Source organism: Pochonia chlamydosporia, chromosome 3, assembly GCF_001653235.2.
Source record: "Pochonia chlamydosporia 170 chromosome 3, whole genome shotgun sequence".
NCBI lineage: Eukaryota > Fungi > Ascomycota > Sordariomycetes > Hypocreales > Clavicipitaceae > Pochonia > Pochonia chlamydosporia.
Window position 1 is genome coordinate 2,873,456 of NC_035792.1, and position 22,852 is coordinate 2,896,307.

A 22,852-nucleotide genomic window follows, 5' to 3' on the forward strand; every position below is an offset into this window, starting at 1 on the left:
GTCGACGACAAACAAACAATACAGCCATGCACGTCAAAGCTTTGCTTGTAACCCTCTTGGGTGTGTCAGCCGCTGTCGAAGCGGCCCAAATTGGCCGCCGATCTCCATTTGCGCAAGCCCTGGAGCGACGTCAGCGAGGCGGAAACCGAAATGGTGGAAATAATGGCGGTAACAACGGAGGCAATAATGGGGGCAACAACGGCGGCAACAACGGTAACAATGGTGGCGGCGGTGGTCGAAATCTGAACCAGGCCAACGTCCAAACCGGCTCTCAGCAAGATGGCAACAACCCAGGAGCTGATGGCCAAGCTGCCTCAGAGACGTAAGTGATCCTCATATGTCTGACAGCCTCAATTACCTGTATCGTCGTCTAACGTGGATTGTAGTGACAACAACAACTTTATCAACTTTTGCCAGGGCAAAACCAAGACCAACGGGCAGCAGATCAAGGCGGGCTCATGCAACGGAATTCGTAAGTCGAATGTACCGTGATAAAAACTCCAGTTTTCTGACAAGTTTTGCTTTTAGCAATGGGTAACATCCCAGCCACCAACAAGATGGTCTCAAGCGTCTTCGTGAACCCTCAAAATGGAGATAACATCGCTGCCAACCAGGACTTCAAGATTCAGGTCCAGATGATCAACTTCGCCCCCGGTACCTTCACCAATGCTACATCTACGTACTATTCTGCGCCCCAGGACCTCGACGGTCAGGGCAACATCATTGGCCACACTCATGTCACTGTTCAAGATACTGGCAGAGGCTTGAACCCCAAGACACCCCTTGATCCTACCCAGTTCGCTTTCTTCAAGGGCATCAACGATGCTGGCAATGGACAAGGCCTTCTAGCCGCCGATGTGAAAGGCGGTCTTCCTGCCGGTAACTACCGTGTTTGCAGCATGTCTGCCGCTGCTAACCATCAACCTGTCATCATGCCTGTTGCCCAGCGTGGCGCTCAAGATGACTGTGTTCGTTTCACTGTCGGCGGTAATGGCAACAATGGCAACAACGGTAACAACGGCCAGAATGGTGGCGGGCGAAATGGTCAGAACGGAGGTCAGAACGGAGGTCAGAACGGAGGTCAGAACGGTGGCAGGAATGGCCAGAACGGCGCACAGAACGGTCAGAACGGTCAGAACGGTCAGAATGGTGGCCGAAATGGCGGACAGAACGGTGGACAAGGTGCCGGCCAGAACGGTGGTGGTCGCAATGGCGGAACAAACAACGCTCAGATTCCTGGCAACAAGAATGGTGCCGCTGGTCAAGGCCAGAATGGACAGAATGGCGGCAATCAAGGTGGTCAGCAGGGGGGCCAGCAACAGCAGGGAGGCCAGAATGGCCAGAATGGACAGAATGGAGGCAAACAAGGTGGTCAACAGGGCGGCCAGCAACAGCAAGGAGGCCAGAATGGACAGAATGGACAGAATGGAGGCAAACAAGGTGGTCAGCAGGGCGGCCAGCAACAGGGAGGCCAGCAAGGAGGCAAAGCTGGAGCTGGCAATACTAACAATGCTGCTACCGGAAACAGTGGGTCTAACACCAATACTGACAATTCAAATGATTGTTCTGGTGCTGATGGTGGCAACTAATCAGATGGCCAACGGCAAGGCCAACGGGCGTAAGAACTTCAGTTCTGACCGTTCCATCGCAGAGGCGACACTACCTCAGATGCGCTCTAGGTGGTATCTGCCTTCTCGATATCCAGGCCACCGATGGCGAGAATGTTGTTTTCGAATAATGGGGTCATGATGATGACGCGTGTTCAGGCACACTTATCTGCGTGGACTCTATTATGAAACGAGCCCTTACCAACAACGAGGCAGCTGATTGTGGCAGCCAGCTTTCGGCCTGCTATCAAGCAGATGAAAACGTCAATTCTTGAGCTTCTAACCGCACAAAACTGACACTGTTTCTTCACATTTTTTGTTCGCGCCAACTTTTTTTACTTTGGAAACTGCGAGGCTGACCTCAACATTTCATATTGTCGCCTACTTCTCAACTATGGGCTAACCAATAATTGCCTGATGGGCTGTTGACTTGTGGCTACAGAATGCGTCGGACTACGAGTCTCACAATTTCCCTCCGCCTCTTCACTGCTACGAAAGATATGATTTTTGGTGGGCGTGGGACTTTGGCCTTTGATGCAGACGATTCTGGGGGTTTGGGGTATTTTCTTATTGTTGAGACTTGGGGGCTTCCATATATCTCTCTTGGGTAGACGTTTTGCAGCTAGTCTTTACAGGAAAATAGCTAGGGAGGATAGATTGGTGCCTACAGTGTACAATTCTGGGGTTCGCCTACTGCGCGAAGGTTTGTTACGACGAGGTATATTTCCTTTTTTTACGCATTTGTCTTAATTTTTCCAAAATTTCTCTATAATTTCTCAGGGTGAAGGTGATGTGACTCGTCCGCTGCACTAACTGTGTCCTGTGGACGGTTCGTCTGCCCACATGATCACAAGAAACGAGTGTGGCATAGCTCTAATGCCCTTTGACTGGGTATCAAAATTACGGATGCTTCCCATCCTTGATGTAACGAGGTGAGGCCGGAGTGGACGTCTCACCTACCCGGTCTGAGACGGCAAAGGAGTAATAAGACAGCCCTGTTTCAGAGTTCAGGAACCGGAATCCACTTCTCCGGATGAGCGGTTTGTTACGGAGGACGGAGTAATTGTTGAGATGATAGGTCACTTACGTAGGATGGGGTCGGTGCAGGCACAATTGAGAGACCGAAATAAGCTTAATGTATGAAATTCACGGGAGAAGCATAGCCGTTGTGTCTGCGGGCGGAGACTTGCGGTATTGTCAACTACGCGTCGCATTCTTATGCAGGTTTGATGTGTCGCCTGCAATTCGTCGCTTGGTTTCTTTTGTAATTTGTCGAAAACACTGCCTGTGTCGATGGAGGTATATTTAAATTATGAAAGTGTGAAACTGGCCATCTATGTAGGCACTCTCGTCCTGTGGCTTATATCATGCTTTGGTTGGGTGTGTGTGTGTGGGCGTCCGAAATGCTGCTGATGGGCGTGGAGAAACCGACTCGTCGCAACAACTGGCAAACTCACGATGCTGTACGGACCCTGACATCGGATTACCATGGGTGATCTAAGCCCTGAACAGCGCCACCAGGCCGGTGCTATGTTTGGCATGGCCCCTACTAGCCCCTTCCATGGGCTGATCAGTGGTCGTAGATGAACAACTACACACGCCTTGTGATGCTATGGTTACCGATTTTAGATTCTTTCATCTGATGTAAATTGACGCCACGCTGTCTATACCTCCTTCTCCGTCGCAAGGACCTGATTGATGCCACCAGCCACAATCGCTCGCTTCTTCGTCGAAGCCTTCCTGGGGTTCGGGCTTTCAAAAATGTCATCCAGCTCTTCGAGAGTGTAGCCCTTGGTCTCGACACTCCAAAAGTACGATATAGCAAACTCGACGAAATTCCACACACAAAAGATGATGTAGGTCTTGTACCCAATTCGCTCCAGGGCCACAGGTGTTGCAAACTGGTTAATCAGGCCGACGGCATTGACGCCCAAGTTCTGAAAGGCGACGCCCTTGGCACGCTGCTCGTAAGCAAACACCTCGACGGCATAAACACCCTGCAGGGGCGTGATGCCAATGCAGTAGATGAATGAGAAGATGAAGTAGAAGGCTATGCCGGCCTTGGCGGCCGCGGAGTTGGAGGCGTCCTGCTCGACCATGGCAGTGCCGGCTGCCATTGCTGCCCAGGAGATGCCCATGCCGAGAAGAGTTGGTAGTAGTAGTGCTCTGCGGCCGAGACGGTCGGAGAGCGGGGAGCCGATGAAGCTGGCCATTGTGCTCATGAAGTTCTGCCAGACGTTGTAGGTCAGGACGGTGGTTGGGTCGGTGATGCCGGCGCTGTTGAAGAAGGCACCGACAAAGTAGGAGATTCCGCCGCTGGACAAGGCACCCCATACGCCCATCATCATGCTGTTGGCGAGACGGTAACGACGGGCACGGGTGGCGAACAAGACGCGGTAGTCGTACCATCGCTTGTCGGCGGCGTCTAGCTCGAGCTGCTCTTCGAATTCGACCAGCTGCAGCTTCACCCACGGGTTTTCAATGTCGCCTTCGCCGTGGTACTTGGTAATAAATTCCAGGGCGTCCTTCTTCTTGTTGTGCGTATACAGCCATCGAGGCGACTCGGGCAGGAAATAGACCATCAGGAAGGCAATTCCCGGGCAGACAGCTTGGGTCCATGTGGGAATCGTCCAAGTGGCATTGCCTTCCAGGTTCACGGTGCCGAGCGTCACACCGGCGGCAAGAAGTCCGCCAAAGTTGAGCATACTGTACTGGCCACCAGCCAGAAGGCCTCTATGAGCGGGATGCGCAATCTCGACGCAGTATGTCGTGGCGGCTGCCTGGGCGATGACTGCTCCGAAGCCAAGGAGAGCACGGCCAGCGAGAAACTGGCCTAGAGATCCGGTCTGGGCTGAGGTTCCTTGGATGACGGCCCCGACGACAGAAAGAAAAGAGCCGACAAACATGGCCAGACGACGACCGTACATGTCCATTGACGGGCCGATGAAGGGAATGGCAACGACACCGGCAATCTGGTATATGGCCGTGATGTAGCCAGCCTGGAATCCGTTGACGCCCGCGCCAAAGAGCTTCTGGAACGAATCCTCGACCAGAAAACTGCTCATGATGGAGCTGTCGTAGCCGGACATGGTTCCGCATAGGAAGGGGGCAATGCACATGACGTAGACGAACAGGATGTTCTTTGAGATGAACTTTGGCGGCGCTTCGAGACTGGCATTTGCCCATCGCTCTGATCCTTGGACTCCTTTGACCTGCTTCACTTTGGTGTCGTCGGAGCCATTGTCGAGTGGGATTTCTATTTGGTCGACGCCGGCCTTTTCAGAGGCCAGGGCTGACATGGCTGCGGTGATGATGCAGTATGGTGAGAATGCGTCAAGTGTAGGCTAGATTCGAGTGATGAAATCCGCGAGGGTAGGTAGTCGCTTCTCGCGATTGTGTTTCGAATGCCATGGTTATATATCGAACTTTGACACCATCAACTGCCGTATCCATGCCCTGGTCCGGCCTTGGGTGACATCGTAGATGGACGATGCAATTCGGAGTCTCGAACCTCTCTCATTGATGGAATTCATGGTGTGCAACGGCTCAGAAGACCTGCCAAATAGAGCCGAGTGTCGAACCATCGAATTACGTGGGGAGGAAGTCCGGCATGGCGTCCCGTGTGGCGTCCCGGTAGTGTATTGCTTTCGGTTCGCTTAGAGGCATCGACCAACAGATATAACTTCGATATCTCCGCAATTTTCCTTATCTAGGTGGCGATGGAGCAATTTAATTCAATTCTGTGGAGGTTGGGGTAAATTGAATGCTTCTTCTGTGGGGGGTGGGGGAGTTGTCGATGTCACGTAGTAATTTGAAGATGGCGAGATGCGTGGAGGCGATTGGCGGGGGTGCCGAATTTACCGACCACAAACATGGATGGGCATCAACATGCATGAGGCTCCCGGATATATTTTTGCATAGTTTCAGTTCCATCAGATCGTTCGCATTTGACCAGCTTCGCGCCATCTTCTCTAGCTGCAGCATACGCCACCATCAACCATGTCACTCATCCCGCAACCACATTCGGTGACCCTTCACGATGGCCATGTCGAGCTTCCCAGTCTGGAACACGTCGTGGCTGAGGTTGACCCCTCGCTGCCATCCGAAGGTTACACACTAGATGTCTCGACAGCCTCGGGAGTCCATATCAAGGGCGGATCAGAGGTTGGCATCTTCTACGGCAAACAGACCCTTCGGCAACTCCTCCCGGCGTCTGCGCTACGGAAAGCTGGTGCTTCTACCAAGGGACCGTGGAAGCTGCAGGCCCAGCGTATCTCAGATGCACCGTCGTCAGGTCTGCGCTGGAGAGGATGTATGCTGGATGTGGCACGACATTTTATGCCCGTTCCGGATGTGCTGCGATTCATTGAGTTGTTGACTTTCCACAAGCTCAACATTCTGCATTTCCATCTTACGGATGACCAGGGCTGGCGGATTGATATCCCTGCTTGGCCACGACTCACGACGGTGGGAGCCTATCGTGCGAGATCCATGCAAGGCTCAAGACAGCACCAGATTTATGATGCAAGGCCGCATGGGGGTTTCTACTCGGCGAATGATCTACGTGAAATAGTTGCATTCGCAGCAGAGAGGCACATCACTGTTATTCCCGAGGTGAATATGCCGGGACATATGCAGGCTGCCATCGCATCCTACCCAGAGTTGGGAAATACGGATGTCGAGGGCCGAGATCAGCATGTCCTGGTGCGTGATTCCTGGGGCATCTCGAAGCAAGTGCTCAACGTGTCAGACTCGACGCTAGACTTTTGCCGCTCGGTACTAGACTTTGTGTGCGACATCTTCCCATCCAAGACGATTGGCATTGGTGGCGATGAAGTCCCGTACGACGAATGGAAGAACAGTCCCGCAGCACAGTCTCGCATGAAGCAGCTGGGCTTGGCTACCGAGTCAGCCCTCCAAGGATGGTTCATGGAACAAATGGCAGTCCACCTCGCCAACCGTGGCAGACACGCCTACGCATGGGACGAAATCATGGCCGGTTACACTGGTCCCGTTGATTCCGTACAGATTGCCGCGTGGAGAGGACCCGGACCGACAGCCATAGCCGCTCAACGTGGTTTCGACGTCGTGACCTGCCCAGACGTGAATGCCTACCTCGACTACCGCCAGTCAGATGAGCCAGGGGAGCCAACCCCCGTGGGAACGCTGCTGACACTAAAGGACATCTACACCTTCCACCCTGTGCCGGAGACGCTGAAGCCCGAAGAGGCGGCTCACGTTGTCGGCGCCCAGGTCAACGTGTGGACGGAACACATGGAGAGCGCACGCCGTGTAGAGTACATGGTGTTTCCTAGACTGTGCGCCTTTGCTGAGGTAGTTTGGGGAAGTGGCGGTGGCAGCGATGGCTTTGATGGGTTCTGCAAGAGGCTTGAGGACCAGCACTTTGGGAGACTGGAAGCACTTGGTGTTAATTATCGGCCGCATACGGGACCACGGCCGTGGGATGGACGGCCTGATGCGCCTGGGAAACCGGAGTCGAGGGCTGAGCGCCTTGCGCATATTGATGAGATAACTGCTGATCTGCATAGGAAGCAGGCTTAATGGGTACGGTTATGAAGAATGATGAAAACGAATTGAAAGGGGTTCCAGCAATATCGGGTCCAGGTATCGTCAGTTGGTGGCAGCAAGATCACATAATTACCTAGACATGTAGGCGATATTAGGACAGTTTGTGGTAAAAAGTATTTGCCTATATCCAGATAGACACTAATATATCCCAATATATCCCAACATATCCCAATACATCTCGATATACCTCCACATACAACACAATAGGCGATATACTGCCCATGTTTGAATACTTTTACCCCCCCACTATACGCTAGGCACTCTAATTTAGACTGTCAACATGTTAGGCATATGTTAAGTGCTAGTGCTGTCTGGTGCAAGGTGTAAGGTGAGTGGGGTCTGGTCTGGAGGCAGGCAGTCAGGTCGAACCTTCCTCGGGCTTATAATCACAACATCACAACATTGTTGATTCCTTCGAGCCCATGTCAAGCATCGCTCCTCGTTTCTCCATACTTCGATGGCATCTGCACCTCAATCTCCGGGCGATGACGACTGTTCTCTGGCACAAAGATTCTACCAAATCATCCAACACTACGAGCATCATCAATTTACATCCAATGGCCCGTACAATCACTGTAAACCACTCCGCCTGACTTACGAATATGCGGCATCACAAAAGTCACGGAACAATCTTCTCCGGGCATTTTGCAAAGCTATCCACTTGCCCACAGATAATGACATTGATTTATCCATCAAAGAGACAGAGAAATCTACATGGAAGAAGCTGGTGGAATTTGCTGATTACTTGATTGATAACTTCTTTCTGCCCTGTGAGTTTTGTGGTCTCTTTTGTGCCGGCTTGCCGCAACCATTGATACATTTCAGTGAAGGCGACAACAAAAAGGACACCGCAACACTCCCCGGCATATCACTCTGATTCTGGAACTCAGACCTTCCACTGTGAAGGTCAGACTTTTGTTGACACAACATCCCGACTGAAGGACCTTCGTGGTCAATGCCTCCAACGTGACCGTCATCGCTGCGTTATATCGCGTGCATTTGACACACATTAAGCCATCGAGCGCTCAAAGAAATTTGGGGACGACTTTGCAGATGACGACGGGCAAGCACTCGCGGGTGAATCATTTGAAGTCCTAGAAGTTGCCCATATTCTGCCTCATTCTTTGGCCAAGACTGTTTCACACCACTCATTCTCGCAGCATGATTCCGAAAAGCCCCGAAAAGCGGCATTAGAGATTCTCAACATGCTGGATGACGGCATTGCTCATCTAATCCATGGCCCAGAGGTTGATAGACCACGCAACGCTTTAACACTTACGCATAGTCTACACCTACTATTTGGCGACTATGAAATATACTTTAAACACGCCGGCGCTGACCCAAATACGTACCAAATCAACTCTTTTCTTCCTCCTTTTTTGCTGAATAGCGTTGTTCCAGTCACTCGCACGCTTTTTGTTACGGAAGCGCGGGTCATTGAGTCACCTTCGCCTCGCCTCCTTGCTATTCATTGTGCCATTGCGCACATTCTTCATTTTTCCGAGGCAGGACGCTACCTCAATACAATGGTTGAAGATATGGAAGGCCAAATTGTACGAGTTGATGGATCAACCCAACTGGGCCGCTTGGTGCAGCTGAGGATGGATAAATGAATTGCGGAATAGGCGCATGAGCTTCTCTGCCACATAAATCTGTACATTACGACGGTCCGGCGACTCTGTTGGAGTCTTTTGGCTTAGCAAATGCGAGTCATATGCTACTCTTATGCTAGGTACGGTCTGCGGTAAAAGTATTTGCCAACATTCAAGTAACACAAACACACCTCGATATACCTTGGCACACAGCGCGGTATATAAAACTTTTTATCTATAGTTAGGTGTAAAAAGTATTTAAATAGATAAGGCGGATTATATATTACATCTTATATTAAAGCATGTTAAGAGGTACTATCGTATATTTGGATGTGGGCAAATACGTTTTGCCACAGACTGTAACTAGCTGGCTGTCGGAAACAGTCAAAGCATGTTGGCGGATCTGAATAGCCACTGTTATGGGTGTATCTCGGCGGCTTTGGCTGGATATTACCGAGTATATGTGGAGGTAGCTAGCCAGGGATTGGGATACTTTGAAGTGTATTCAAGTTTAATCCGTGGTAACTTATGTCCAAGATTCGCAATATGAAGAAAAATACATGGGATTAGCATAGTTTTAGACTGCTTACGTTAATCGTAGCGACTATAAGCTGCCCACAGGCTAATAACTAGCAGATTTATAGATGGATCCTTCAAAAGTATACTATACATGTTAAAACGTAGCTGAAAGGGTATTTGGTGTAATAATTTGATGCCTTTATAGGAAATCCTGAACAAAGGGTTTGCCCCATTGCGACCTGGTTGGCATATACGTTGTGGGAGTCAGGGCATTCGAGATGACAATTATAGAGTCGACCTCTTACACTTTCAAGGGCACAAGGGCAAGATGCTATAGATAGTCGGAGGACTGATTGCTAGAGTAAAGCCTCAGAGTCTCTGCGTCGCTCTATATTTGGCAGCATCTATTGTGACTCAAAGTTACACGCAACGAGCCACACATCATATTCCAAGCCTAGAACACCATACCCTTAGTTTGCTGGACCTTCCTCACGTTAACGTCCCTAATAAGCGCCACACACACAAGTGCCAAAACCATGACGCTAGTTCCAGCAATAAGCATGAGTCGCTGTGTAGATGCATACGCGCCAATGATGGCTGTTCTCTCCTCTGATCCCCGCGGGTACGAAAGTTGTGTTTCCAAGCTGTCATATATATCCTGAAGTGAATCCTGAGCAGAAGCCGGCAGCAGCTCAGCCAGCTTTTGGGGCAGCGTGTTTGTCCAGATCGCTCCAGATATACTGTTTCCAATGGAGCCGCCAATGTTTCCAAACAGATTCAGCATGGCCAGCACGGCAGCAATGTCATTGTGAGCGCAGACAGACATGACAGAGACTTGCTCTCCGATGATGATGACACCACCGGCAATAGCCATGAAGACCTGGCACATGACGGTATATCCAACAGACCAGTTCGGTTGGCGGAAGTAGATCATCAGGCCGACACCGAGGATGAACAGCGGCACGCCAATTAGGAGAATCCACTTGAAGCGACCGGTCTTTCGGATAAGAATGCCGACAATGAACAAGTTGACGCCGTTGACGATGTCGAAGATGCTGGCGATGTAACCGGCAGTTGACATGGATACACCGTAGACGACTTGCAGGTACGAGGTGAAGTAGCTGGCCCAGCAGTAGTAGGCAATCTGATAGGTAGTGCTGAGGAGACATGCCCCGAGCACGTTGCGGTTCTTGAGGAGATGCCAGGGCAGGAATGGCACTGAAGCACCAAACTTTTCCCAGATGGCGAAGCAGATGAGCAGGACGAAGCCGATGACGAGCATGGCGATGATGTGAGCGGACTTCCATTCGTCTTCGGATGAGCTTGCAATTGTGAATGGGAGGAGGAAAAGCACGAAGCCGGCGCAGAGCAAAAAGACGCCAATGACTATATCCAAGGTTAGGAGCAGGTGGAAAGTAACCGGGGGAGAATTTACTTACCGTCAAGCTCAGTGATGTAGTATTGGATTCCTCGTTTCGGAGTAGTATTGTCCGACTTGTCGGCCAAGTATCCGTTTGCCTTGGCCTTCCGTTTACCCATCTGCATGATCACAACCATTGGTATAGCAACGACCGGCAGCACAATAGCCCAGGCGCCAAACCCCCATCGCCAGTTATCAGCGTAAATTGTCTCCGCGGCCTTGGGTCCACCAGCAGCAGTGATCAAGAACGGGGAGGAGGTGAAGGCAAAAGCGAGACCTCTGCTCTTCATGGACGAGATATCAGAGGTCACGACGTCGACGCAGAAGATGGTGCCAGCGAAACCGACCGCAACGAAGACCTAAAGTATAGTTAGCAGTGAAGTTGAATCCTTGTAAGTGAGTGCTAAGTCATACATTTCCCGCGGCGTACACCCCAAAAGAATTACACGATGCGTTGAGAATCATTCCAATCGTGGCAATCATGATCATGGCGGAAAAGCCAATCGTGCGGTCCCACATGTTGAGGATCTTGGCGAGAGGCATGTAAACGGACGCGGAGACGATGCTCGCCAGGATGTCGATCACGGGCATGAGCGAGTGGCTCTCGAAGCCGCTGGTGACATAGGGAGTCAGGTTTGCGGCAAAAGATGATCTGAGGGCATTGCAGAAGTAGACGAGCCACATGCTTAAACGCAACATTAGCACAGTTCTGTCAAAGATGTGTGTGTGTCAAACTCACCAGATGAAAACGGCAATAAGTGAAGACTTGTTCCATGACAAGGTCATGGCTTCTGCGATTTTTACACCATTCTGCGCAGTTTCATCGGGGACTTCTGCGACGGGCTTCTCATCGGGATACGAATGTTGCTCCTCAACTTGAGGAGTTGCTGACTTTTCCACCGTTTCTGCCATTGTTGAGACTGGATCAAACCTCAGTTCCGTAACAGTAACTCAGACAAGGAGAAGACGATGACAAAAGTGCGAGACTGCTGCTTTTCAAGACTCGGAAAATTTTAAATGTCAGCCGGGTATCGGAGTTCCTGGTTGAACTGATTGATTAGATGGGCCGTTGTCCCCGTTTGTGGAGTAACTCCCATCCACATCAAACCAGGTTATCAAATAACGTGGCTAGCAACCATCAGATAATTCACTAGTCCCACCTGTGCAGTCGGGTTTCTGAGAGCTAGGTCAATAAAAATGAGGGTCACAAGGCCACATGTCCGACGGATTCCGACTAGGAAGTGTCTTTTCAGGGATACACATCCTTGTAAGTTTGTGTTGGTCGAGGACATTGAGGCTAGAGCTGCGTGGGCTTTGGGTCAGAGTTGATGGCTATTGGATCAAGTGAGAATGGGCTTGATACCGAGTAATTCCCGGTAGGGATGGGACAAGATAGTCTGGCTTTGGGTGGGTTGTGTGGTGTGATTATGAGGGAGTTTCCAGTTAAGTCAGTAATGCCAAGACTTTGTTAAAGAAGAAACTGCAGAGTTTGTTGTTGAAGTGGGTTGCCAGTTGTGGTGTTGCACCTGGTGTTGCGGGAGCAAGATGTTTTGAATTTTCAAACAACCTTGGTATTCATAGCCTGCTTTCTGACTGCCTCGACTCTCTTTCCCATTAAAGGTATAAAGTCTTCAAGGTGATTATCCTTGTTTCGCAGATTCGCTGTTGCCAACCGGACTGGAGAGGGTTGAGGGCTGTGGCGCCGCCCACATTCCGTAAGTCTTCAGTTACTTGATGGAAGTAAAAGCCACAGCGGGAACATGCCCTGACGAACTTTTCCCCAATCTAATCAATCACATCTAGATTGCCACAACCGCGGGCCGGTCTTCACGCGGCCGGTGTGTCCCGATTGCTGCTTGGTGGGTTTTGTTCCACGACGAGAATACAAAACTTGCCAAGCCACAAGTAATATCGGTCAGTGACACGATAGGGCAAAGGATGGCAAAGGAAGTGGTACGGTAACTCGGAGAATTTTGCTGCAGATCCACCAAGCCTGGTTGACATTGGGCCATTTGCGTATTCTGTGACGGTCCTTTGCTGTGCTTCGGGGGATAAAGGAGAGTACCAACTGGCCATAGGGAAAGGTTAACATGGAAGTAGTAGAACGATTGAATCCTTTTTTGCTTTCTTTCTTTCTTTTTTTTTTTTTTGGCAGTCAGCTACTGTAACCACTACTTCGACTCCGATTTAACTCGACGTTGAACCCTTTATCACCAGTCTCTTGCAATGGAACAATTTCAGAGCCCCATTTCCGTTCTTGGAGGCATATTTAACCAGCTCGTCAACGAATTTATGGCAAGTATATAATGTGTTGTGACCTCTGGCGCAAGCTGATCCTCAAAGAACCAAAACATTTTCCATTATTGGCCAGTTATCCACAGTCTGGTTGCTCTGGCGAGAAATATAAAACGAAAGTGTAGGCAATATTAATCATCGATACCAACATGCCTTTGCTTTCCGGAGAGGATACTCAACTAACAAAACATCATCAGGATGCATATTTTACTTCTCTTCGGTAAACAAGCAAAGCAATGGGACATGTTGGCCACTCGCAAATAGCGATTAGATGACGGGCTCTATCCTCCCCGTTATCTCCGTATCGGATGCACGGCATCCTATTAATTTACGCAAAATGTCACTGGCACACGAATGATTGATGAGACTTATCACGGTCTGAGTAAATTACCCTTTTCGGATGGGCGGACTGGCGGACAGCCCCGGTCTACTCGTCTCTTGTCTCCACATAAATCCGATGACACGGCATGAGTCACTTGGCGAAGCTTATGGCTGAACCAAAATCGAAAACTTGTGAGACGTTGTGAATCTTGCTATTTTTTTTTATTTTTTTTTTTTTTGTAGGGATGGAAATAGATATGGTGTGGCGGTGAAAACTGCCTGTTCAGGAAATGATGTCAAAGACGACCAAGTGGCCGAACAGAGGCGGTTGCAGAAGAATCTCCGGTTGTAGATAAATAGGCTTGCTCGGCCGTTTATTCAAATAATTATACAGATTATCAACTCATGTTTAAGAATAACAGCCAATTTCCAATATCAACTTCAATCCGAAACATGAATCCTGCAAACCCCAATCCGTACCGTCTGCCCGAAAACCCCGTGTGGTTAAGTAAGTCTACCAGCATCAACTACACCTAATTCATCATACCCAACTCAATTCCCCTATTCTAACATCTCTCGCACAGTCACCGGGTGTTCCAGTGGAATTGGTCGAGAAATCGCCAAGTACATCGCCTCGAAACCGAACCAGCGCCTCATTGCCACCGCACGAGACCCGTCCACTCTGTCGTACCTCCCAGAAAGCCATGATATTTTGAAGCTGCCTCTGGACGTCACTTCTCCTTCATCCGTCAATGGCGCCTTCAATGCGGCAGCTGCACATTTTGGAGACTCTTACCACATTGATGTCGTTGTCAACAACGCGGGATACTCCCTCTCCGGAGACACCGAGGCCGCAACAGAAGAGCAGACTCACCAGGAAATTGAGACACTCTTCTTCGGCACAGCCCGCGTTTCCATGAAAGCAGTCGAAGTGATGCGCCAGGAAAAGAACCATCGTGGTGGATTGATCTTCAACGTCTCTTCCTTGGCTGGGGTTTGCGCCTTTCCTGGACACGCGTACTACCATGCTGGTAAATTTGCCGTTGAAGGTTGGACAGAGTCCGTTGCAAAAGAGATGCACCCCGACTGGAACAGTGAGTTTGAGTGATTGCAAAACTTTGAGTAGTCGGCTCACTAATAGCAATGTCCAGTCAACTTCTGCATCGTCGAGCCCAGCGGTGTCAAGACCAACTTCGAAGGCAGCAGCAAAAAGTACATGGATCCTCACCCTGCCTATACTGGCGACGACATGCCAGCTAGAAAGTTGGAGGCCATTGTTTCGCAAGCCCTCAAGGGTGGTGCTGGTATCGAGCCTGTTGCTATTGCTGAGGCGCTGTTTAAGGTTGCCTCTCGGGGAGAGAAGATTCCGCTGCATTTGGCTCTGGGAGATGTCTCTCTCAAGTTGATCAGGGCCAAGTTTGAGGCTCGTCTTCAGAATTTGGAGACTTATAGGGAATTGGGCGCCATTGGTTCATGACTGCCAGTTGGACCATTTGTGAGTCGCATGGTGGTGTGCCTTCAGGAGTGGCTCAACTTCAGTAAGCGTATTCTGTACAAGATGCCGATCCTGCATGGCGTAGTATCGTGCCAAGATATGGCATTCTTCACTTCTATAGCAGTACATCTTAAATCAACGTCTTTTGTGTGGCAAAGCAAACGGAACCCGCGAGATGCAGCAGTCTGAATCTTGGCCTTGCTTGTTGTGAAATGGACTGGGTACGAGCTCAAGCAGTCGCTCACCATGTCTAGTGCCAAGTCAACTTTTTGTAATTGTTTGCAAAATTCCGAAAAGTAAAGTCATGGACATAACGTGGCATCTTACAAGGGATAGTTCTGACGACTGACGTGGTTAATCCGTACGCTTATATCCAACAATGCAGCCAGTCCGTCAGTCCATGACTTTTGTAATCACAATGCTTTTCACATCTTACTGGCGGGCATTAAGATTAAAGTAATCTTTGTATTGACGATCTTTGGGTACCCAACTTACCAGTCAAGACAAACGTCCACCACGTTCCGCCCGAGACCTCATTTGAATCCGCCCACTATCCTCACAATGTTGAAGAAGGCCAATAGCGTCTCGCACCAGAAACACTGTAGATCGCACCAAACTGCTTCCTCTTGTGCGTTGGCCAATGGCGAGACAAACTGAGGTGGCGTCGGCACATTCCCAGCAACTAAGCCAACCATCTCCAACGTCAGCCTGGCGATCGGCAGAACCCTTCTCTTTTCCTCCTGGCGTCTTACCTCGTAGGGCTCAAACCAGCCAGTAAGCAACGTTGGACCCAGGCGGGCAAGATGCTGACCCGTCTGGCGCTATTTCGGGAAATGTAACCGGGGGCTAAAAATCCAGCTGGATAAATCCTGCTTGTTGCGATTGCACCACGAAGACAAGACCACTGGCTTTCTACTTTCATACAAAACTTTTGAAGTCGGTTTTATGAAAAAGACATATTCCCCCTCTCTGTAATAGCAATTGCACCTTTTATCCCCCAATTCCTTCATCTCCCATTCGACATGGTCAAACATCAGCAATGACACTGGTATCTCCTCCGCCTCAATTGGCAATGACCGTCAGCATACAGAAACCTCAAAATACCCATTCCAATGAATTCTTCACTTCCTCCCTAGTCACAGAAGGCTCTGCTTTCAAAGCCGTACACGTAGACGGCTCAGTGGACTACATCGACAGAAAGGCACTGGGCGGCAACAAACGAAAATTGCCAGACAAGTACTTTCGAAAACCACAGTTTATAGCAGTCCTGGTGGTAAGTCACAGCAAACCCGAAAGAAGCCTCATACTAATGCATTCCAATTTGAATAGGCGCAGTGCTTGTCCACTGTCTGCGCATACATGTGCTGGCTCGTCCCCACGAATACACTGTAAGTCTCATAACTTACCCTCATGGCCAATTCTAACTCAACTCCAGAGACATTATTGCCACGGACCTCAACTCAGAAAGTGACATACTCTGGGTACCAGTCATATGGATGATAGGCACAGGCGTAGGTATCCTCCTCTTCGGCCGCCTCTCCGACATCTTCGGCCGAAGATGGTTCGTCATGGCGACCACGGCTGCCGGGATATTCGGCTGTATTCTCGCAAGCACAGCCAAGAACACGTCGACTATTGTAGCTGGCAGTGCTTTTGTCGGGGTAGCTGCCGCTGGACAATTCGCCACAAACGCTACACTAGGAGAACTCGTGGCTAACAGGCAGAGAGGTCCCGTTCTAGCGCTCATCTATGCTGTTTCGATACCATTTGCTGTGTTTGGACCTGTAGTCGCACGATCGTTAAGTGATGGGTCTGTGCAAGGTTGGCGATGGATATATTACCTGGGTATCATGTTGAATGGCATTGCCTTGGTGCTGTACTATTTCTTCTATTACCCGCCTTCGTTTAAGCAGCTGCACGTTGGGAAGAGTAGGGCGCAGCAGCTTAAAGAAGTTGACTGGGTTGGTATTTGTCTGTTTGTTATGGGATCGAGTTTATTCTTGGTTGGTATTTCGTTTGGTGGTGTCACATATCCTTGGAGCAGCGCAGCCGTCTTATGCCCGCTCATTCTAGGCATCGTCGTCTTCATAGCATTCGTCATATATGGTCAGTTTACTCTAAATCTGTCAAGAGAAAGACTAACAAGGGTGACATAGAAACGGCATTCTGTCGAGTCCCTCAAATTATGCCACCCAAAATGTTCAAAAGCATCCCTTTCGTCGCATTAATCGTCTCCAGCACATTCAGCACCATGGTCTTCAGCGCCGTAACGATCCTATGGCCAGCCATAATTCGATATCTCTACACAAAGAACACCATCGAGATCGGTTGGCAGAGCTGCACAGTTGGAGGAGGCAATATCCTAGGCTTACTCGCCTCCTGCTTCGCCATAACATACCTCCCAAACGTCAAGCTACAAGTCATTGTCTTCTCTGCACTGACCTTGATCTTCGTCAGCGCCCTCTCCTCGCTTTCCGCACAACACTGGGCCAGCACAATTGCATTTGGGCTCATCGGATGCGCTACAGTCGGATACGTCGAAAATGTCGCCATCATCGGCACCAGTCTCTTCTGGGAGGCACAGGATATTGGTCTGGCCATCGGTGTATTGGGTTCGATCAAAGCCTTTGGCGGCTCTATCGCGCAGATCATATACTACAACGTCTGGAAAACATCACTCGCACGCAATCTACCGAAATATGTGGTTCCTGCTGCAGTTAACGCCGGTTTGCCGCCGAACTCTGCGGACGAGCTGTTGTTGAATATGACTGGATCACCGACGGCTGTGCCTGGTGCGGATGCGAATGTCATGGCGGCTGCGGTTCCTGCGTTTGTCCGGGCTGTGGAAGAGTCTTTGAGAGTTATATTTTACGTTTCTATACCATTTTCAGTTATATTGTGGTTGTCGGCGTGCTTCTTTCCTGATTTTAGACCCCTTCTCACGGATATTGTGGCGAGAAAACTACAGACGCGAGATGATCGCCATGATGCCGAGGCGCAATTAAAACGAGATAACTTTGAACTTGGATGACGTGGTACTTCGCAAGATTCACGATATCAACGAGACAGATATACCAATAGTAATTTAATCGATTGCTAAACATGAGTTGATCCCATGCCAAATGCCGTTCCATGTCTAAGTGGTATCAAAGCGCTCAACGCTATATGCAAAATAACACGCCTCGCCTCGCCCACAACACAATTAATTCTTCCCTCTCTTCCTAAGCTCCCAATCCATCAAGGCAACCGGTCTAGTTTCGTTTCGGACTACAACATCGTCAGTATGCATCTAGCAGCAGCACAGATAGAATGCAAATACATACCCGCATCCCTGAGGCGTAACAACACCAAAGAAACAATCCCCCGAGGTCTTGGCAACAATCTGGTTGTCTTTTATAGGCGTGATGACAATGCCGGCCGTCACAAAAGATGCAGCCGTGCAAAGAATCAGGGCGAGTGTGGTCTTCATTGTAGCGACGTTTCTGGTAATTCACGACGGGCGGTAAGCGATAAATTAGACAATGTCAATAAACAAAGATGCCTTTTTTTTTCTGAGTCAAAATTGAAAAATAGAAGAGAAAAATGGTGGAAGAGCGAGAAAGGGGACGAGGTGGGTTTCTGTAACAGGCCTTGTCGCAGGGGCTGGTGAAGTTTCAGGATTGAAACGAGATGTTGCGGCGTGGTGGGACTTGATCATGCTTGAGCGCATGGTCTGAATAGTATTATTCGTGGCTAAAGATTTGATGCGTTTCGGTAGGAGAATTATTATTAATTTAATTTGTGAGGGTTGTTGGCGTTTGGATTTCATGTTTGGATCATCTCAACTAACAATGGCACATCAACTGCACATACAAGCATATCATCCTATCACTTGCTCCTCAGCAGATTCATGCACGAAGATACCGAGTAGCTCCTATTATTCAATTAACCTCAATTGATGCAACCGCCCCTGATCGTACAACCCATCAATTTAAACCTCCCATCCATCTCATCTCATTAACCGCCATCCATGACCAATCTCCCACCCCAAAAGCAACTCCCATCTCGGTTCGACACTATGAAGACGGCACCGGAGCAGGGGCCTCGGTGCCCGAACCACCAGCAGCGTTACGATTCGGAGGCAAGAAAAGAGGCATATACGTGACGCCCAATGCCATGACTACAACACGTTAGCATACCATACCCTCCAAAGTACTTTGATGTCTGCATACCAGACATGAGGACGGAGAAAACGCCAGGAGTGCTAGAGTTCTTGGTCGCTTCCTCGCTCTCACCCAACCAATTCTGGATGGTGAACACAACAGCCGCCCTGTTATTGTCAGCACAATTCCTTCGATGGGCAGCATTCGTAGCAGTGCTATGGACAAAGCAGAGATTGCCGCAGCCCGTAGTAGAAAGGGGCTGCTTGCTTCTAAGCCCAGGTGGAGGTCGCCACATACCATCCGATGTATCTGTTCCGCGTAAACATAGCAGCCATAGGAAGCGTCGAGGAGATCGTTGACGAGAAGTCGGCCTTGTCGCTCGATGCGGCGGGTTCCTGATAGGGGACAACTGTTGCGCAGTTCGCCACGTTAGCAAGCTCTCTAGACGGACTCTGAGGTTCAATTGCTGCGTTGATGGGCAGCGAATAGCGCGTGTTGGCGAGGGGAAACGTACTCAGGTCCGGCCGGCGCATGTCCTTGTTTGACACCATGATTGATTGCTGGGTATTTGGATGTTGCTGCGGAGAGGGATGGTGTTGAGGGTCTCGATAATCCGTCTGGGGTAAATAGTCGCAAAACCGTCCAAGGCAATATTGGGTGCATGTGGGTCCACGACAGATGGAGATGTGGAGCACAGTGGACAAAACTGCAATGGAACTGCTGACGACTCTCACTCAAAATGTACAAGGACGACTCCAAAAACGTACAAATTACAGAGTTGAATTGTCTCGAATAACATATAAAAAATACACCCGTGGCCGTGACATGGCCGTGCCAGTATCCCATGATTCCGTCAAATCCTTGCTCAGCGCTTGTAAATGCAATGCTCTCGTACACCAAATCGTAACCTTGGCTCCTCCATACCACTCCTGATAGAAACCTCAGTCTTTTTTTGCCCCTATGGTACTCGAATAATAACTTTCCATGCCAATGCGCCAGCTTCCCGAATTGCACAAGCCAAACAACTCCTCTTCCTCCTGCTAATAATGGCGTTCCATCCTCTCTGCGAACAAATCGCCCTCACCATCATCTCCATATCGGAGCCAAACTGTCGCTTCTGCGACTCCAAATGCATTCTTGCAGCTGCAGAGAAACTACCTTTTCGATCAAGGATCGGTGATGATGACGGCGTCATGATTTGCTCAAAGGCGGGCGATTGTGGCTGTTCTGCAAACCCGGTAATGCAATCAATGACCAGCACTCGGTTCGACCCTACTTTGCCAAAGGTAGAGTCGAGGAGAAACTCCGACAGTGTTGTGCGTGGCTTTTTGATCAGTTCGGAAATGTGTATCACGGTGAACTCGTAGAATTTATGCAGCGGATGCCCTACAACCAGTCAGATGAATATTCCGCCATCTGCGGCGGACAGTGAAGGGCAACGTACCTGTTCTGAAAGAGGCTCGAGGATTGTTGCCAAACCCATTTCCAAACCCGTCTATCTGCGATGCTGTCGGGCTGGAGACAGGTGATTTCACAACCCTCACTCTCTGCGATGGAGCACATGGATGGGCTGTGACAAAGTTGACATCGTACGTCAGCGGATACTGATACTCCTCTCCCTTTGCTCCGCCAATAGATACAAAGAATTTCAATCCTGCCGGGTACGAGATCAACTCTGGGCACTTGGTGCAATGCTCAACAGTTGGCGTCGGTACCATCTCCGAAAGCGGTGTAGCCGGTACTGGCTCCGGTGACGATGTGAGGTCCAAGGATAAAAGCTCGACATACACGGGTGGAGGGGGAACGGGGTACTTGTTCTCGTGCGGAATAATGAAGTCTGAGGCTTGTACGAAGTTTTCCTTGCCATCGCCCAGAATGGACGACTCCCGTTCAACTTTCTTCTTGCCCCAGAGCCTTGCTTTCTTGCCAAGCTGAGAAACGTCCTCTGTGGTAGGTATTGTGTCAGAGAGAGACAGAAGATACGGTCACATGAAGAGTCCACTTACCAGCAACATCATCCACCTCAATAGTCAGCCATCCATCCTCTACACCTTCCGGAAGGACATCCGTTGAAACCCAGCCCATGCACTCCGCCGCTCCCTTGCCTGCCGCAAGAACACGTCCAACAATGCATCCTGTGCTCCAGAAGCTCTTGCCCGAGTAGACAAAGCCGCCGGATAAATTGGCAAATGGGCCGAGCTTCGCCATGGCCTCGGTATCGTTCTCCAAGAGCGTGGCCATGAGATAGTGGCATAAGGAATCGCCAGGAATAATCAGGCCAAACACGTATGATTTGGTCAGCCAACCAGACTCGTGAAGCGCGGCAGCCAGTCTTCGCCGTTGAGCCTGTGCGCGACCCTTGTGTTTACCGTGGTTGCATGTAATATCCCAGGCGCCAAAATTCGATGAATTTCTGGAAATTATGGATAGCGAGCTGATTCTCCGTCCAGGAGTTTCTTCCACTGCGTTCTGCGCGTTTTCGGATATTTTAGTCTCGTACCTGTCTATCCCCGGCCACATCAAATTCTTTGCAAAATGCGTCAAGCCCTCGACCTGACGTTCACCGTTACGTCCTTTTATGGTGTAGTGATAAGGGAGGGTAGGGCTCTTTTTGTGATACCTGTTCGTGACCTTGCTAGCCAGCGCACCTAGCCAGCTACTGCCACGCCTTGGAGCCGGCGGTCTTTGGAGTAACGGATCATCCTCTTTCACAATGTCGATATTGTCCAACCAACTTCTAGCTAAGAGTAGAGACCACTTCACCGTTTGGGAGGCTGCTCGTTCGAAATGTACCACATCAATGGGTCGAATTCCTGTCACTCCGTATTCTATGCCTTCTGTGACGGCGTCCAGTCTGATGAGGAGCTCGGTCGCAAGCAAAATCTGCATGAGTAGCCAGTACTTCTCCTCTGCGCGCTCTTTAGCATCATCGGTATCATGAATAGCCGTGTCGTCATCCAGCTCGTCACCATCGTTTTCTCCCCAGAGCACTTGGCCCAGGCGGATTCTCCATTCTACCCGGGAGAAATCTATCCAGACATTGGCAACGCCCAAGCATTTGAGCAAAGCCCGAATCTGGTTGTTGAGACCATAATGATCCACCTGGTCGGTAACGGTGCTTGTCGGTCTCATAAAATTGTGAAAAAGATCCTTATACGTTTCCACAGAAGTTCTCGACTTGAGATCGTTGTGTCGATAGATCTCGCTATTCCGCTTGAGCCGATCCAATAGTTCCGGTTCAGGGATGCGGCGCAACATTCCGGTATGCGATAGCATGTGAGCTCTGGCCTCGACGATGACTTTCGCTTTGGTACCTAGACTTTCGAAGCCAAACTGTTCCTCCTCAAGCGAGTCACCTGCCGGAAGTTCGAGAGCCGCCTGATATCCCATGGTTCCTTTCTCCAGGCCTTGCATGCTCATCATGTTTGGTCGTTCTCGACACTTGACATGAAAATGGGCCTTGCTCTTCTCTCGCATTTGTCTTTTGGCTGCGGCGTCATGTTCAGTGTCCCTTGTCAAATGCGGCCAGGCCGTCATGCCACCCCACGCTTTGTCCTCGATTTGAACATGATCAGTCAAATCCCTAATCTCCAGCTCCTCATCGAACAAGAATGCGATACTAGGGTGCGGAGCGCCATAAAAATGGCTTTCATTCCGTGCAAAGAACTGCGGCGCCCCGGAGAAGAGCTTCTCGATGTCTTCCTCACTCAAGGTTGTCGACATTGTGCTGTTGAACGTCACCGCAAGCTCTTCCCTTGCGAGCCATGAAAGTGCCTAGAACGAGGCGGTAGCATTCGGGTTCGCGATTGGGACAGAAAACAAAGCCGCAGAGGCCTGACTGAGTCTGAACTGAGCAGTGAACAGCGAATCGG

At 50.0% G+C, this 22,852-nt stretch overlaps 8 protein-coding genes across 8 annotated transcripts; 4 read left to right on the top strand and 4 right to left on the bottom strand.

The window, feature by feature from the left end:
* Positions 1-26: 26 nt before the first annotated feature.
* Positions 27-1,589, top strand: VFPPC_04715 (ribosomal protein s17; the record flags this gene model as incomplete). The annotated part of the gene is made up of 3 exons (XM_018284023.1): positions 27-322; positions 387-472; positions 529-1,589. 3 exons carry the CDS (start codon positions 27-29, stop codon positions 1,587-1,589), a joined length of 1,443 nt encoding a protein of 480 aa, XP_018145334.1.
* A 1,682-nt stretch (positions 1,590-3,271) lies between these two features.
* Positions 3,272-4,906, bottom strand: VFPPC_04716 (lactose permease; the record flags this gene model as incomplete). Its single annotated transcript, XM_018284024.1, has 1 exon — positions 3,272-4,906. One exon carries the CDS (start codon positions 4,904-4,906, stop codon positions 3,272-3,274), a length of 1,635 nt encoding a protein of 544 aa, XP_018145335.1.
* Positions 4,907-5,606: 700 nt separating this feature from the next.
* VFPPC_04717 (sugar hydrolase) lies at positions 5,607-7,169 on the top strand (the record flags this gene model as incomplete). The annotated part of the gene is made up of 1 exon (XM_018284025.1): positions 5,607-7,169. The coding sequence occupies one exon, from the start codon at positions 5,607-5,609 to the stop codon at positions 7,167-7,169; it is 1,563 nt and encodes a 520-aa protein (XP_018145336.1).
* A 2,592-nt stretch (positions 7,170-9,761) lies between these two features.
* VFPPC_04718 (siderophore iron transporter mirB) lies at positions 9,762-11,639 on the bottom strand (the record flags this gene model as incomplete). The annotated part of the gene is made up of 4 exons (XM_018284026.1): positions 9,762-10,693; positions 10,747-11,086; positions 11,142-11,412; positions 11,467-11,639. 4 exons carry the CDS (start codon positions 11,637-11,639, stop codon positions 9,762-9,764), a joined length of 1,716 nt encoding a protein of 571 aa, XP_018145337.1.
* Positions 11,640-13,796: 2,157 nt separating this feature from the next.
* Positions 13,797-14,820, top strand: VFPPC_04720 (short chain dehydrogenase; the record flags this gene model as incomplete). Its single annotated transcript, XM_018284028.1, has 3 exons — positions 13,797-13,851; positions 13,928-14,437; positions 14,495-14,820. 3 exons carry the CDS (start codon positions 13,797-13,799, stop codon positions 14,818-14,820), a joined length of 891 nt encoding a protein of 296 aa, XP_018145339.1.
* Positions 14,821-15,877: 1,057 nt separating this feature from the next.
* Positions 15,878-17,869, top strand: VFPPC_04721 (trichothecene efflux pump; the record flags this gene model as incomplete). Its single annotated transcript, XM_018284029.1, has 4 exons — positions 15,878-16,111; positions 16,168-16,226; positions 16,274-16,944; positions 16,995-17,869. The coding sequence occupies 4 exons, from the start codon at positions 15,878-15,880 to the stop codon at positions 17,867-17,869; spliced, it is 1,839 nt and encodes a 612-aa protein (XP_018145340.1).
* A 171-nt stretch (positions 17,870-18,040) lies between these two features.
* VFPPC_04722 (hypothetical protein) lies at positions 18,041-18,307 on the bottom strand (the record flags this gene model as incomplete). Its single annotated transcript, XM_022428415.1, has 2 exons — positions 18,041-18,105; positions 18,166-18,307. The coding sequence occupies 2 exons, from the start codon at positions 18,305-18,307 to the stop codon at positions 18,041-18,043; spliced, it is 207 nt and encodes a 68-aa protein (XP_022284487.1).
* Positions 18,308-19,938: 1,631 nt separating this feature from the next.
* VFPPC_04723 (helicase-like protein) lies at positions 19,939-22,703 on the bottom strand (the record flags this gene model as incomplete). Its single annotated transcript, XM_018284031.1, has 3 exons — positions 19,939-20,366; positions 20,425-20,925; positions 20,987-22,703. 3 exons carry the CDS (start codon positions 22,701-22,703, stop codon positions 19,939-19,941), a joined length of 2,646 nt encoding a protein of 881 aa, XP_018145342.1.
* Between the last annotated feature and the right edge of the window lie 149 nt (positions 22,704-22,852).